General features: G+C 45.4%; 2 protein-coding genes across 2 annotated transcripts; both read right to left on the minus strand.

Moving 5' to 3' along the window:
* Positions 1–80: 80 nt before the first annotated feature.
* Positions 81–5,405, minus strand: LOC138799950 (pancreatic lipase-related protein 2-like). Its single transcript, XM_069981755.1, has 13 exons — positions 5,354–5,405; positions 4,753–4,907; positions 3,873–3,998; positions 3,630–3,764; positions 2,940–3,048; positions 2,583–2,690; positions 2,116–2,241; positions 1,923–2,041; positions 1,702–1,825; positions 1,110–1,221; positions 864–1,031; positions 158–210; positions 81–103 (listed from the first exon to the last, which is right to left on the minus strand). Exons 1-13 carry the CDS (start codon positions 5,403–5,405, stop codon positions 81–83), a joined length of 1,410 nt encoding a protein of 469 aa, XP_069837856.1.
* A 3,027-nt stretch (positions 5,406–8,432) lies between these two features.
* LOC138799951 (pancreatic lipase-related protein 2-like) lies at positions 8,433–13,636 on the minus strand. The gene is made up of 13 exons (XM_069981756.1): positions 13,588–13,636; positions 12,732–12,889; positions 12,282–12,407; positions 12,071–12,205; positions 10,822–10,930; positions 10,562–10,681; positions 10,299–10,424; positions 10,112–10,230; positions 9,898–10,021; positions 9,199–9,310; positions 8,956–9,123; positions 8,580–8,593; positions 8,433–8,473 (listed from the first exon to the last, which is right to left on the minus strand). Exons 1-13 carry the CDS (start codon positions 13,634–13,636, stop codon positions 8,433–8,435), a joined length of 1,401 nt encoding a protein of 466 aa, XP_069837857.1.
* Positions 13,637–13,851: the final 215 nt, after the last annotated feature.

The following is a 13,851-nucleotide window of genomic DNA, read 5'->3' on the forward strand; positions in this document are numbered from 1 at the left end:
TTTATTGAGATTTGATTCTGCCTTTCACATTGGTTACATGGGACAAGGTTCGAGGGTTTGGGGAATTTCTTCTTCAGTCATCACATTGCCGCAGCAGTGTAACCTGGAAGAAAAGACAAAAGGAGACATAAAGGAACCTGTCATCCTATCATCTTACTCAGAGCTAAAGTGTCATGGAGGCGTTTCTGAGCTACAACATGCATGTCATCTCTAGTGAGGAGCGAACATGTTCATATAAACATAATGCCAATTGTTCTTGTTCGCCGATCACAATCAATTTGGTCGATGATCAGAATGGGTGTAATGATCATTTTCGCACAGATTCGAACATAAGTTACACAACTTAACTTCCACCAGAATTTTCAGCCAGATTCAGGTTAATTTTTTTGGTGCAAAACAGACCACACCCCATTTTTGCATAAACATCGCCCCCTTTTTTTTTTTTTATACCAGGCGGAAAAGTGTCTGATTAGCAGAAAAGTGAAATATTGCGCACATCACACTAAGGCAAAAAAGGTCACCCAACCATCATAGGTTAGAATCTAGCTCTCTGCTGGACACTCACATGCACCAGAATGAGATATCCTGCTTTGCCTGGCCACCGCCCCATGGACCTGAATGTAAATTAGTTAGTGCCAGTGTTAAGGAACTTCAGAGAAAGCCAGAAGGCAAGAGTGAAGTGTTGGGGTACTCGAGAAACACTGCAAAAACTGCACCGCACCTTTTCAAGGAATACCAAACACAACCCACTGATGGATGTGAAAATCTTTAAACCCCCTACAACACCTTATAAGTATCAGTGTAGAGCAAGATAGGGACTAACATGAGTAACACTGGTTTCTGATTACCAGGATGATACTTACATTGTCCCACTGGGCCCATATTGAACAGCCATGGCTGTGGCCCCCAGAGTCGGCTGGAGGACATCAGTGATCTCCCTGTGCCAAATAAAGACCACCCTCCTGACGGGATCAATATCCATCTCCACATCAATGAAAGAGGAGTAAGATTTCCCAAAGTGAATAAATCCTCTAACGAAACCAAAGAACAAACACATTACACAACTCTTCATAATCGGGATACGGCCAAAAAGTGGAATGCAGACCAACCTGTATATGAGGTACTGTAGAGAACAGTCCTCCTTCCCGCACAGGGACACACTGAACGACCCTACGAGAAACATGGTTCCAGTGAGGTTGGCCGTCACCTGGTATCTCCAGCCTGTGGACAAGTTTTTGAACATTAATTTTCTCATTTGATAGCAAGGTCCTATTATCTGATCTTTTTTTTTTTTAATAAGTTTTCGAACACATTTGACGTGTTGGAAGAGTTTTGTCCAAAAACTTCCAATCGCCAGTCTCCCCAGTCTGGAATCAAGGATCATCACCATGAGAACAATTCCAGAGAGATTACACCTCTAAGGAGCGATTCAGTATACAGACTCCAAAGTGAGTTCTAAGCCAATCACAGAACAATCAGACAGCCCCTTCTCAACTCTCGAGAGCAAAGAACAGAATATCTCATTCCATTAGCTCAGGGGTGTCAAACTCAAGCCCTCCAGCTGTGTAAACTTTGGCTGTCCAGGCATGATGGGAACTGTAGTTTTATAACAGCTGGAGGGCCTGAGTAGGACACCTGTACATTAGCTGATGCTTATTGCACTCCGCCCCCCCCACAGACGTTGTTCTATTTTTGACCTACGTTGGAAGTTATAAAGGTCACCAGTATTCAAGAAAAACGCTTGACTTTCAGAGCCTTGGGTGTATGAATCAGCATAGTATCCCATTGCTGTGCAGCTTCCATTGGAACAAGGGAATCCAGCCCCCTGAAGAAGAGACAGCTCTTGGTAAAAACATTGTGTATCTAGAAGGCAACTTGAAAGATTTTTTTATTTAGGTTTGTACAAGAGTCTGGACACTTACCTCTTGGAAGGCGCTGTACGAGGTTCCCGGGTAACTGACAAACCCCTCGGGATGCAGGATACTATGTAAGAACAATGTGACGCTCCTCCGATGACTACAAAAAATCTTTTCACCGACTCCTGGAATTTAGGACAGATGGTTAGAAATCCAAGAAATGTCATAAACGCACTGCCTGGATGTGATCGGACGTTACCTTCTATAACACTGTCCAGTTCTCCAAGCTTGCGAAAAAAGTTAGGACACCCAGGCATACTCGTCCCTCCATTGGGAAAGAAGTCCAGATGACCGGCCAACTGGCTCATTCCAAACCCACTAATACCTGAGAGATACTATTGTTAAAAGGACATGTGACTAGGTAGTATAGTTGTCATAAGTGCATGGACAAGACACTCCGTACCTCACCTAAGGAAAAACAACCTAAAAACATATCAACCAGGACAAGTTCAAGGTGAAGTCTACCATGTCAGCTCCCACAGGTTTGCAGAAAGATTTCCCAAGCACCCAAATGGAAAGTTGGCTTACAGAGTAATACAGGAGTGAGGATAGATCACTGCACAGTACAACAAATTCACATGCCTAAAATATTCCATAGTCCAAAGAACTCCATTCATTAAGAAAAGGCCATCCCAGAATACTGAAAATATTCACCTTGATCGATACTAGTGGCAGGTCCATCAGTATGAATGACATCTACAAGTGCTGCATCAGAGGGGTCCAACCTCACCTCAGGAGGAGTATTTTCAAAGTACGGTCCTGCTGGGTCCAGACCTACAAGAAGAATAGCCATATACCACAGACGACAATGAGTGTAAGAATGATGTCTTAAGGACTCATTGTCATCTTTCCACCATAGTTCCCTTTAATTCTCATAAATAGTTCTGACAAAAAAAAAATTGAACAAGCCATAAAAATCCATAATAAGGTCTATCAAGAAGAGTTTTCCCATGCATTACGGCCATTCAGACCCAACATTGAGCATCTAAAGAGTCTGAAGATATTTGAGCCAATGGAACGTACCAGATATCCGCGCAATTCCTGGTCGTCTCTTCCCAGCTTCTCCAGCAACATGAGCTCCCAAACTGTGTCCGATAAGGTGAATGTTACTCAGGGGGTACCTAAAGTGATCCTGCAGAGATCAGCAATGGGCTTGTAAGAAAGTGAACACGTACAGAATGTATTTGATGTTTTTGGTTCTTTTTGGGCAGAGAGACCCTGCCAATGGGTGGCTTATTCACATTGCACCGTATTCTTGTATCTTGTGACACCTAAAGCCTATTGACCATGGTCTAGGTGGGCTGGAAACCACTACATTAATCATCTTTAAAGGTTGTTACCTCCTTCATCTATCTGGTGTCCTATAGGTTTTTAAATAACTGAAACACAAACCTTATTGTAAGGTCTTCAGTCTTCTTTCTCCTGTATGACAAAACTAAATCAAATATAAATGCAGGAATTGGGCTTCAGGGGATTTATTGTAGGAGGCCATCATATATTATACCAGTATGTCAATGTGTGTGGCCTCTCCCCCCTCTCCCAGCAGATCAAGCTTATTGTAGTTACATTATTGTCTCTAAAGCCATGAAAATTACTTCGGTTTTGGTCATCACGAAAACTTTGAGTAGACAATTGGGTCAATGGAATAGAAGAGGTTTCACATATCGTATCTCATTAGAAACTTTTTCTATTATATGGCCTACAAAAACTCACCAATAAATAGTCAATAAAATAAGCCAATTCTGCACCCACAACACGGACATTGTTGGCAGCTTGTGTGTACAGAGCGGCCGACCCTCCATGCCAGTCCACGCTGAAACAGTTCACATCCGACACCTCCAGCAGGACCTGGAACAGAGGTCAATGGTGAGGCTAGAACACAGGATTTTCCTGACCACCCCCAATGGGATAAGGGATATCGTAGCTTTCTGCAGGTACCTATGACCGCACACTCACCCGGCACATGTCCACAAGCCACTCGTCCTCTCCTCCTGCCAGGAACCCATGGATAATAAAGTTAGATTTTCTACTGGGACTAAACTTGCTAGCTGAGACTGTAGAGACATTCAGAGCTCTGATCTCCTAATGGAACAAACATTTATATATCACAAAGCCTTATATACAGCAGGGCTGTGACCAGAGCATGGAACCTATATGCCAGCATGCTAAGCCCTATGCTACCAGACTACTGAGCGCTGAATGCAAGGAACTCCATGTACTACCATATGAACACCATACACCGATGACTATGGAAGTTCTCCTAATGGCTCTTGGTGAAAATTGCTACACAATATGGTATCTTATACAACACACTACAAAGTGCAAACCAGGTATCCTACTCAGTTGCTAAAGCCCTGGCCACAGTGATCTCCCAGATGGAATAATACAAGCCTGGTTGTTGGGTAATCAACCACTGAGACACCTTTAAATATTGAGGACCTAGCCCCCTCATTCCTAATACAGAGGTGGGGGCTTAGCCATCTCCTGTTTAGTATATTGGGTTCTGATATTTCAGATAAACCCATTCTCAATAGTGGTCCCAAGAACCCAACATGAGATATATGGCAAATGCATTAAACTTATACATGGGAATCCTCCTTACGGGAGACAGGGGTGCATTTTACCACTGCACCTCTACCTGTGGAATATAGATGGGGTAGGTGACACTATTGGTTTATAGAAACCACATATTATAAGAATGGCGGCCTCAGTGAGTATTAGGATATCACCATCACAGCTTGAACTGGAGAGAATCCTGCCAGGTTTGGCTCCTCCCACCCAGGATGGTCCTCATTACTCCCAGATCTTTATTGTCCCCCAACAAACATAAGCTTACATGGAACTGGACAGGGTTTTCTCTGGTGAACAGCAGGAACCGGGTGTTGATGGTTTCTGGTTCCCATGGGATGTGGCTGATCGACCTCTCAAAGGTGTAAGCGTACGGACGAGCATCGGGGAAACATCCCAGCCGGTCATAGCAGACCTGTCCAGCTGGAGATACATAGGGAAGAGAGAAGATAAAAGGAACAAATCTGGTTCCAACATATCCAACTCCGCATCCACCAAACCGATGGATTCCTGATAGGGTATTTTCACACTAGGGAATACGCTCAGAAATTTCAAGGTCATGCGGCCTCTGCTTGAAAATTCTGAGCATATTCCGTAGTGTGAACATAACCTCAGTCTTGAGAGGACAGAACTTCACTTCTAGAGTTCATGACCCAACACGACCACTACCTCTGAATATGCTCAAACTGTGCCCAGAGTCCCGCTCCTCCTTTAGCGATATCACAGTACCACAGTGTCGTGGATGAAGAGTCATGGAGCTCCTGCTCAATAATGATCTCTACAGAGAAACCCCTAGATCTGTCAAGTCAATATTATAGCAACAGCATAGCATACATGATACTGTATATAAGTGATACTGGTACACTCACCCGCCAGAGCCTCAGATATGGCAGCAGCCAGTAGGAGCAGAAGCCCCTTCATTGTCCAGCAGATGACCTGGCACCTCTCCCCACACCCAGTATATATAACGCCCTCTGCAGGTGGAGCAGATTACACACAGCTGTGACTATCCAGCTCTGAGCTGGACTGACCATTGATTTGGATTGTTCCCATTGGCCAGATACTGGTATTCACCAGAAGAGGGATGCTATAGGCAGCAGACGTCATTGCATTGGGCTGCATCCAATCGTGTGGACTCTATAGGGTGGTCCTGGTATATTAGCATATAAACAGAATGACTATTGAAATAAATGGCGTCCGCTGTTGTCAGCATCCCAGGGCTTAAAATCAGTGTGAATGTGGCTCAAGATGTATTCTGGTGTAGCAGTGAAATCCAGTTATTACCAGTTTCTTACACACACACTTTGTATAGCTTTTCCCAAAACTGGTGTGATTTTTTTTTTTCTGATGCTTTATCATTTTTAGTGTAAATTTCCTTATGCCCTCCGTTCGTCTTCATTACATGTGATTTCAGGATAGCCTTTAGGGGCATAGCTAAGTTTCATGGAGCCCCCATAAACCCTGTATGTGCCCCCCCCCCCCCCCCCCCCATACTAACCCAGCTCGTCCCCATGTGTTCCTTCATTCTCCTAGATCCCTGGCACATGAGTGCTGTAGCTACCACCATTGAGGCAGACCGCGTTTTGCCGGGACGGGCCCTGTAGCAGCTGCATGGTCTGCCTCCATGGTAGTTATGCGACTAATTTCTATATGCATACAAGGGGACATTTATGAAAGCTGCCATATCCCTTGTACACCTGATGGATGAGTGGGGAGGACTTGTAGCCTCCGCCTGCACCAGATTTACACCAATTGTGGTGTACTCCACCGGTAAAGTGCTAAGTTGTTACTGGTGACGCCACTTTTGTGGTGGTCGGTCGGTTGTGTTGTACAGCCCAGCCATTGATGGCTGTAGTGTGTCCCTTGGGCTCTTGTCACAGTAGTCCTGAGTGGCAAATGACCCACCCAGAGTATCGGTACTGCCACCCACAGAAAGGTTAAAAATTACCCAAGGTGTGCGGCTAGTGTGTACATAGGTGCTGGTGCAGAGGAAAGGATGACTGAGTCCAAGTGATATAAATAAAACAGCTTTACGGTGCAGTCTTTGAATGATACAGAACACTTTTGCAGTAGATAAATCTTTGTACAGGTAATAGTGCTTAACTAGATCTGTGCTGCAGAGATACTTGAAAGTGCTGATTATAGTAGAGATAGACGTGCTTTAGAGTAGGAGTTTTTCAAGGGAGTCCTAACCCAAAGTAGTACTGTGCTCTGGTGGAATGTGAAAGAAATGCTTGTGTAAGAAGTTAACTTGTACCTGTGTTTAGACTGATGTCTGACCACTTTCTGCCCTACAGTATTAAGTTTCCTATCCTAATAGGGTATTACAAGCCCCAGCTGTGGTTACCTGGGTGAAACTAAGTGTCCAATGTTTCCCTGGCTTGGCTACAGCAGAGACGTCTTCTCTGTATCCTCCTCTCATGAGAATCAGACTGAAGCTACACTTCCTCCCATCAAGTGACCACTTCCTACAGGAATATGTAAAAGACCCTGTGAATGGTGGAAAGGAATGTGTGCAAAGAGAATGAGAGTGATAGGCTAGAAAAGAAGAGGGTCTCTATTGGACAATAAAAATACCCAAGAAACAGTAACCCTTTGTTAGCTTCAGCTGTCCAATCCATAAGAGCATACATAACAAACACTGACATCTAGTGGTAAAATAAACTACCTTTACCATTACTTAGCTTTGAGTAAGTGGCTTTTAGTGACAGGTGGCACACCACACAATCATGGCAGAAATCTACACCTGCTCAGGAGCAGGTCAGGCTGGATTCACCAAGAGGCATGCACCGCTTAAGGTGCCTTTACGGATTTCTGAAGCCAAAGCCAGGAATGGATTAGAAAAGAGGAGAAATCTCAGTCTTTCCTTTATAACCTGCTCCCTGTTTATAGTCTGTTCCTGGCTTTGGCTTCAAAAATCTGTCAAATAAATCTGTGTAAAAACCCCCTTAGAGAATCCTGTGGGACAATTTGGGGTGGGGGAGTATGCTGATCTACATAAGTGTCCCCTATAGACTTTTTAGTGTCCCTCTATAGATAGTTCAGTGTATAGAATTAGTAACTACATACTGCCCTTACTGGCAGCAGCTCCCTGTATACCTCACAGCGCTGATATCAGGCACCCCACCTCCAGGCTGCACTGCTAGTCCCTTTGTGTCCTCCATAGTTATATACATGCTCCTCCATCTCAGGCAAAGTAACCATATAAAGCAGGATGGCACAGCCTGGAGGAGGGGTGCCCAATATCAGCGCTGTGAGGGACACAGGGAGCTGCTGCCAGTAAGTACTAAAAGGCTTTAATGTGCTATCAGCTGCTGTATGTCCTGCAGGAAGTGGTGTATTCTCTCCAGTCTGACACAGTGCTCTCTGCTGCCACCTCTGTCCATGTCAGGAACTGTCCAGAGCAAATCCCCTAGGGAATCTTTCCTGCTCTGGACAGTTCCTGACATGGACAGAGGTGGCAGCAGGGAGCACTGTGTCAGACTAGAAGAGAATACACCACTTCCTGCAGGACATCCAGCAGCTGATAAGTACTAGGAGACGTCGAGGTGGAGCAGCAGGACAGACTCGGGATCTACTAGTCTTTAAAGTGGACCAGTCGGCCCCAAAGGAGCGTTGTATAAAGCCCCTGTGCAGCCTGCGGCACGTAGCGGTGGCAACTTTATACCGAAGAAAATTAAGTTTAATCCCCCGTTATGTAGGCATCTGGACAGCTCCCGGCCAGTGTCTAGCCACTGCTCTCTGCATGTTCGCACGCTTGGCAGGTATAAGTGACAGGCAGAGTGGTGACTAGACATGGACATCTAGACACGACACCATCAAGTCCAGCTATACTACTTTGTGGTTTAAGTTTGGAAACAGGCCATTCATAGTCAAGTGATCTTACCAAGGTCAGAGGCCTTTTATAACGGAGGCCTAAACAAATATCCCTGTATGGACTCAACCTGGTTAAGTGTCAAGTCGTAAGAGCTCGGCATTTGTAGGATAAACTAGAAGACACAAGGTTGCGGTATATCAGGATTTTATTCTGCTGTTCATATTACAAGGAACAAGGATCGAGGGGTTGAGAGATTCCTTCTTCCAGCACGCTCTTACCACAGAAGTAGGATCTGAAAGAAAAGGATAACAGCCATCAAGTCAATGTTAGAGAAGAGATTGATATCTTCATCTTACTGGGGGAAGGGGCGCCACACATAGTAGGCTAGATGAACCAATTATTCTGTAGAGAGTCTAGTAGTCTAAGCCCTGGCTTAATACACCCAAGTTTCAGCTGCAATCCACAATAGGAGCACTCATCTCCATGATTTAGGGCCATCAAATGCCCAACCCGCAGACCCAGGGAGAACAGGAGTCCATACACAGGACATAGTTTGTGGCAATGCCAACTTTTGGTTTTCTTTGTAAAAATCCTTAATCTATTGGGGTACGTAAGGGTCAGAAGAGAGAAATGTTTAAAGACAAAGATACTTACTTTCCACCACTGGGTCCATACTGAACGGCCATGGCTGTGACACCCAGTGTTGGATGGAGGATCTTGGTGGCCTCATTATGCCAGATAAACACCACTTTAACAATCGGGTAGATGTCCATATCCACATCAATGAAGGAGGAGTAAGTTTTCCCGCTGTTAATAAATCCACTGAAACAGAACCAGAGAGTCACACTATAGGACTCATGAATGGATTATGGGCAGATAGTGGAGGGGGTGACTGACCTGTTTATGACATACTGAGGAGAACAGTCCTTCTTCCCGCACAGAGACACACTGAACGATCCCATAAAGAAGGTGGTTCCAGTGAGATTTACCATCACCCGGTACCTCCAGCCTGTGGACACAGGACAATTGTTACAGAACCAAGACCCTAGTGATGAATCCTTCTCATTCTAGGACCATAATTACAGTATTACTAATAACTGAAAGCCAAAGAAGAGAAGCACAACTCAAGTGTGATAGTCTGACTGACGTTTGATTACCGGTGGCTGAAGCTGGATACTAGTCTAAGAAGTAGAGCCTAGGTCATAGGCTGTATCCGTTTTCCAGGCAGGACTCTGGCTGTCTCCAATGGAGCAGGCAGACAGATACAAATGGTGATGGTCACTCATCTTACTAGAGTCCTGGAGAACATTGCTACAGCCTATGGTTGCATCCATGTTTTCTGGGACTCCCTACAGCTGCATCCAACCTCAACCATCGGTATTGAAATGCTGAATGATTGGACTAGGACATGCTCAAGTTGTGCTCATAACAAGCCATTAAAGTTTAGCCAAATAAGAATAGCTAGGCTTCCCAATCTTAGAGGAAGTTTTGGGTCATTGGCAACACCAATTGGAAGAGGGATTAGACATTGACAATTCTTTAGTATCCAGACTCAGTTTGCACCACACACTCCCAATGTTTTACTCCTCCACTTACGTAACAGGTTCTCAGGGTCACCAGTATTCAAGAAGAACACTTGACTTTCAGATTCTTGGATGTAAGTGTCGGCATAGTATCCCATTGTTGCACAGCTTCCATTGCAACAGGGGAATCCAGCCCCCTGAAGGAGAAGACAACGTTTAGTTACAGTTCTCCATTAGACTGTTATTCTCTTCCCTAGAAACCTCTGTTTCTCAGCCTTGACATTTACCTTTTGGAAGGCGCTGTATGAGGATCCTGGGTAACTGATAAACCCATCTGGATGGAGGATACTTTGTAAGAATAACGTGACACTCCTCCGGTGACTGCAGAAGATTTTCTCTTGAACTCCTGAGTTTATATCACAAAAGTTAGAAACCTCAAGACTTGATGAACCCTGCAACTTGAGGTCACATTACCTTCTATGACTTCATCCAGATTCCCAAGCTTACGATAAAAGCTAGGACACCCAGGCATGCGTTTCCCTCCATTAGGAAAGAAGTCCAGATGACCGACCAGCTGCCTCGTTCCAAACCCGGCAAACCCTGAGAGGGGGCACATGACTATAATAAGCCTCAGGCTGGCAACAGTGCTGCTGGGACAGGACACCATGTGCCACAACTACCATTCACAAGGCTTCAGCCTATTGGGGACCACATGCCAGCTTCCTGAAAATACGCACCAACATCAAGTCTAAATGGAGATCCATCAGTGTGAATGACGTCCACAAGCACTGCATCGGAGGGGTCCAACCTCACCTCAGGTGGAGTATCTTCAAAGAAAGGTCCTGCTGGGTCCAAACCTACAAGAATAGCCATATTTACAGCCAAAGTAGTGTAGACATTTCACAAAAGTTCAAAGGTGGCATATATCTTAAATAGTCGCCTTTTTACTATAGTTCCCTCTAATACTCAGGTCCTCCCGGCTTAAAACAGAACTTACCAGATATTCGTGCAATTCCTGGACGCCTTTTCCCAGCTTCTCCAGCAACATGAGACCCTAAACTGTGTCCGATCAGGTGAATGTTACCTAGGGGGTACTTAAAGTGATCCTGTGGGGATAATAGGCACAAGTGAACCGAGAAGACTGCAATAAGTTTTACAATACAAATTTACAGAAGAAAAATTTCACGAGTTAGAAACCTTAATTGTAAAGAATGAAGCCCATAATTCCATGCAGTGGGAACATAGAGTAAGAAGATTTCTAGAAGCCCAACTCGCCTAATGGGTGGTATAACCTTGTTGACTTGTAAGATGCCTAAAGAGTAGTTTTCTTCTAACGTGCTTAGTATGAAGCAGCCGTCTCCAGCTCTCCCAGCACAACCAGGCACCTTCTTAGTCACACCACTGAAGCAACCTTAGTTCTGATCATTCCATTATATCATACCTCGTAACAGTCCTGGATTTTGGGGTGATGTCCCACTGCAACCCCAGCCTGCCCACAGTTCTCCCTGTCCCCCGCACTGGTATATGCTGCAGCCAGTGGCTTTCAGGCGTCCTTTCACTGAGCGCTCCTGATGGGCACTCAGTGACACTGACCGAGCAGGAGATATTGACTTCCTGCTCAGTTAATACAGTTGTGGCTGAAGGAATTATTCTGCCTCCGGCCACAAGAGGCCGCTCTCCCCCATAGTTCTGGTACTTCTGGATTATTTTTTTTATTACATAGGGCAGTGCTTCCCAACCTTTTCCACCTCTGGGCACACCTTGGAAAAAGAAAAATTTCCTCGGGGCGCCCCTACTAAATGTTCTACAAAATAAGAAAACCGTCATACAGTGACTCACCGCCCGCTCACAGTGCGGGCGGAACATGAAAGTGATCCGTGCATCCCGAGAAGCTGCGCGGCCGCAGCTTCTCGGGATGCTTAAAGAGACAGCGCACATTTCCCACCGGGATCCCGCGGCACCCCTGGCAGGTTCTCCCGGCACCCCAGTGTGCCACGGCACCCCGGTTGGGAAACGCTGACATAGGGGACAATAGCTACATAGGGGGGAAGCTTGCTACAAATGGCGCTTCGTCACTATGTGGTGAGGATATTAGTTCCTTATATCATGGTTATAGATGTGGATATGTGGGTGTGGTACATTGCCGTGAGTGTCCCTCTTTCCTCCCAGCGACAGTTTGGAGGTATGCAATATACCACACAAACATTGAGGACCATTAGAAGGAATGTTCTACCCATCTCACTCACCAATAAATACGTGATAAAATAAGCAATTTCTGCCCCCACAACTCGGACGTTGTTGACAGCTTGTGTGTACCGAGCCTTCGACCCTCCTTGCCAGTCCACACTGAAACAGTTCACGTCCGACACCTCAAGCAAGGTCTGGAACAGAGGTCAATAGTAAGAATTACCCAAGAGATCACAGATTATGGCTGAACCTATAGCACCGCACACTCACCTGGCACATGTCCACCAGCCACTTATCCTCCCCAGACTCCAGGAACCCATGGATAATAAAGTGGGATTTCTTTTTGGGACAAAACTTGGTAGATGAGATTGTAGACACATTTAAAGCACTGATCTCCTAGAAGAATAAAGTAGCATAAGGCGTTTTATACAGACAAGGAGTGATCAAGGTAGAACACAGCATGTAAATAGTCTATGGCACCAGACAAGGAGCCCCATACAGCACTAATACTATGGAGAAGTTCTGCCAATGCTCCTGCAGGAAGGGGCTCCACAATATGGCATCTGGGATGGGCTACAGCCATAGAGCATGGTGGCTCCAGGAACCTTAATGACATCCCCCGTTACAACTGGAACTGGAGAGAATCCCACCACAGGTTAGGCCCAGGAAGGTTCCTAGTTCCCCGATCCTCATCATTGCTCCCAATAAACATGAACTTACATGGAAGTAGTCAGGGTTTTTCCTGGTGAACAGCAGGAAGCGGGTCTTGATTTTTTCTGGTGACCACGGATACCGACCAACTGGCCTCTGCGGGGTGCCGGAGTATGGAGGGCCTCTGGTGAAACATCCCAGATGATCGTAGCAGACCTCTTCTCCAGCTGAGGACACATGGGCTAAAATGGAGAGATTGCATCAGTGAAGGAACAAACAAGATCAAGTGATGAGTGAAGCTGCCAAACATACAGATTACTCTTGACCAGAACGCTTAGCAGTTGGCTCCCACTGCCCAGAGAAGTTGGACGCAGCCCTAGGGAATCCTGGAAAACATGGATACAGCCTATGGCAGGGTCACTCATTTCTATCTTCAATAACAGCGCTGGAGTTCTAACAAGTCCACTCCAGCCAGAGCCAATGCTGAATCCACCAACATGCTGGACAGTCAGGTCTTTGGGTGGATGGTGGATTGTGCTTAAGAAATCCCATAGAATCAATGGGACAGGCAGAACACCAAGGATTATAGTGGTCTCTATGCTGCTTTATTAGTCAAGAATACAAATAAATAAAATAAATAAATAGTGTAAACCAAACCCTAGAGAGGACATGACACCTAACAGGTGAGGGGGCAGGTGATGGGGTCTCCACCTATGTCCAGGATAAGGGGGTCATGAAGCTCCATCTCAATACATCTCACCAGAGAAGCTTTGAGATGTGTTAGCTCATTGTTATAGTAGCAGTACATAGAATTATATTATAGAGACACTCACCCTTCACAGCTATGACAGCAGTCTATAAAATAATTAGTGACACTTACCCTTCAGAGCAGTATAAAAAATAATTATATTCTAGAGACACTCACCCCTCACAGCCACCACTATGGCAGCTACCAGGAGCAGCTGAGCCTTCATCTTACAGCAGAGGATCCTGCACCTCTCCCCACCCTCCCAGTATATATACCGCCCTCTGCAGGTGCAGCAGATTACACACACCTGTATCTAGCTGTTCTCATGATGCTGCATCACCCTAGGTCCACACTACATTTTTGCAGTCCGTTTTACTTAGGCTGGGTTCACACAGTGTTTTTGCAATCCGTTCATTATATCCGTTTTTAATTAGTTACTTT

The sequence above is a fragment of the Dendropsophus ebraccatus genome, chromosome 8, assembly GCF_027789765.1.
Source record: "Dendropsophus ebraccatus isolate aDenEbr1 chromosome 8, aDenEbr1.pat, whole genome shotgun sequence".
Taxonomy (NCBI): Eukaryota; Metazoa; Chordata; class Amphibia; order Anura; family Hylidae; genus Dendropsophus; species Dendropsophus ebraccatus.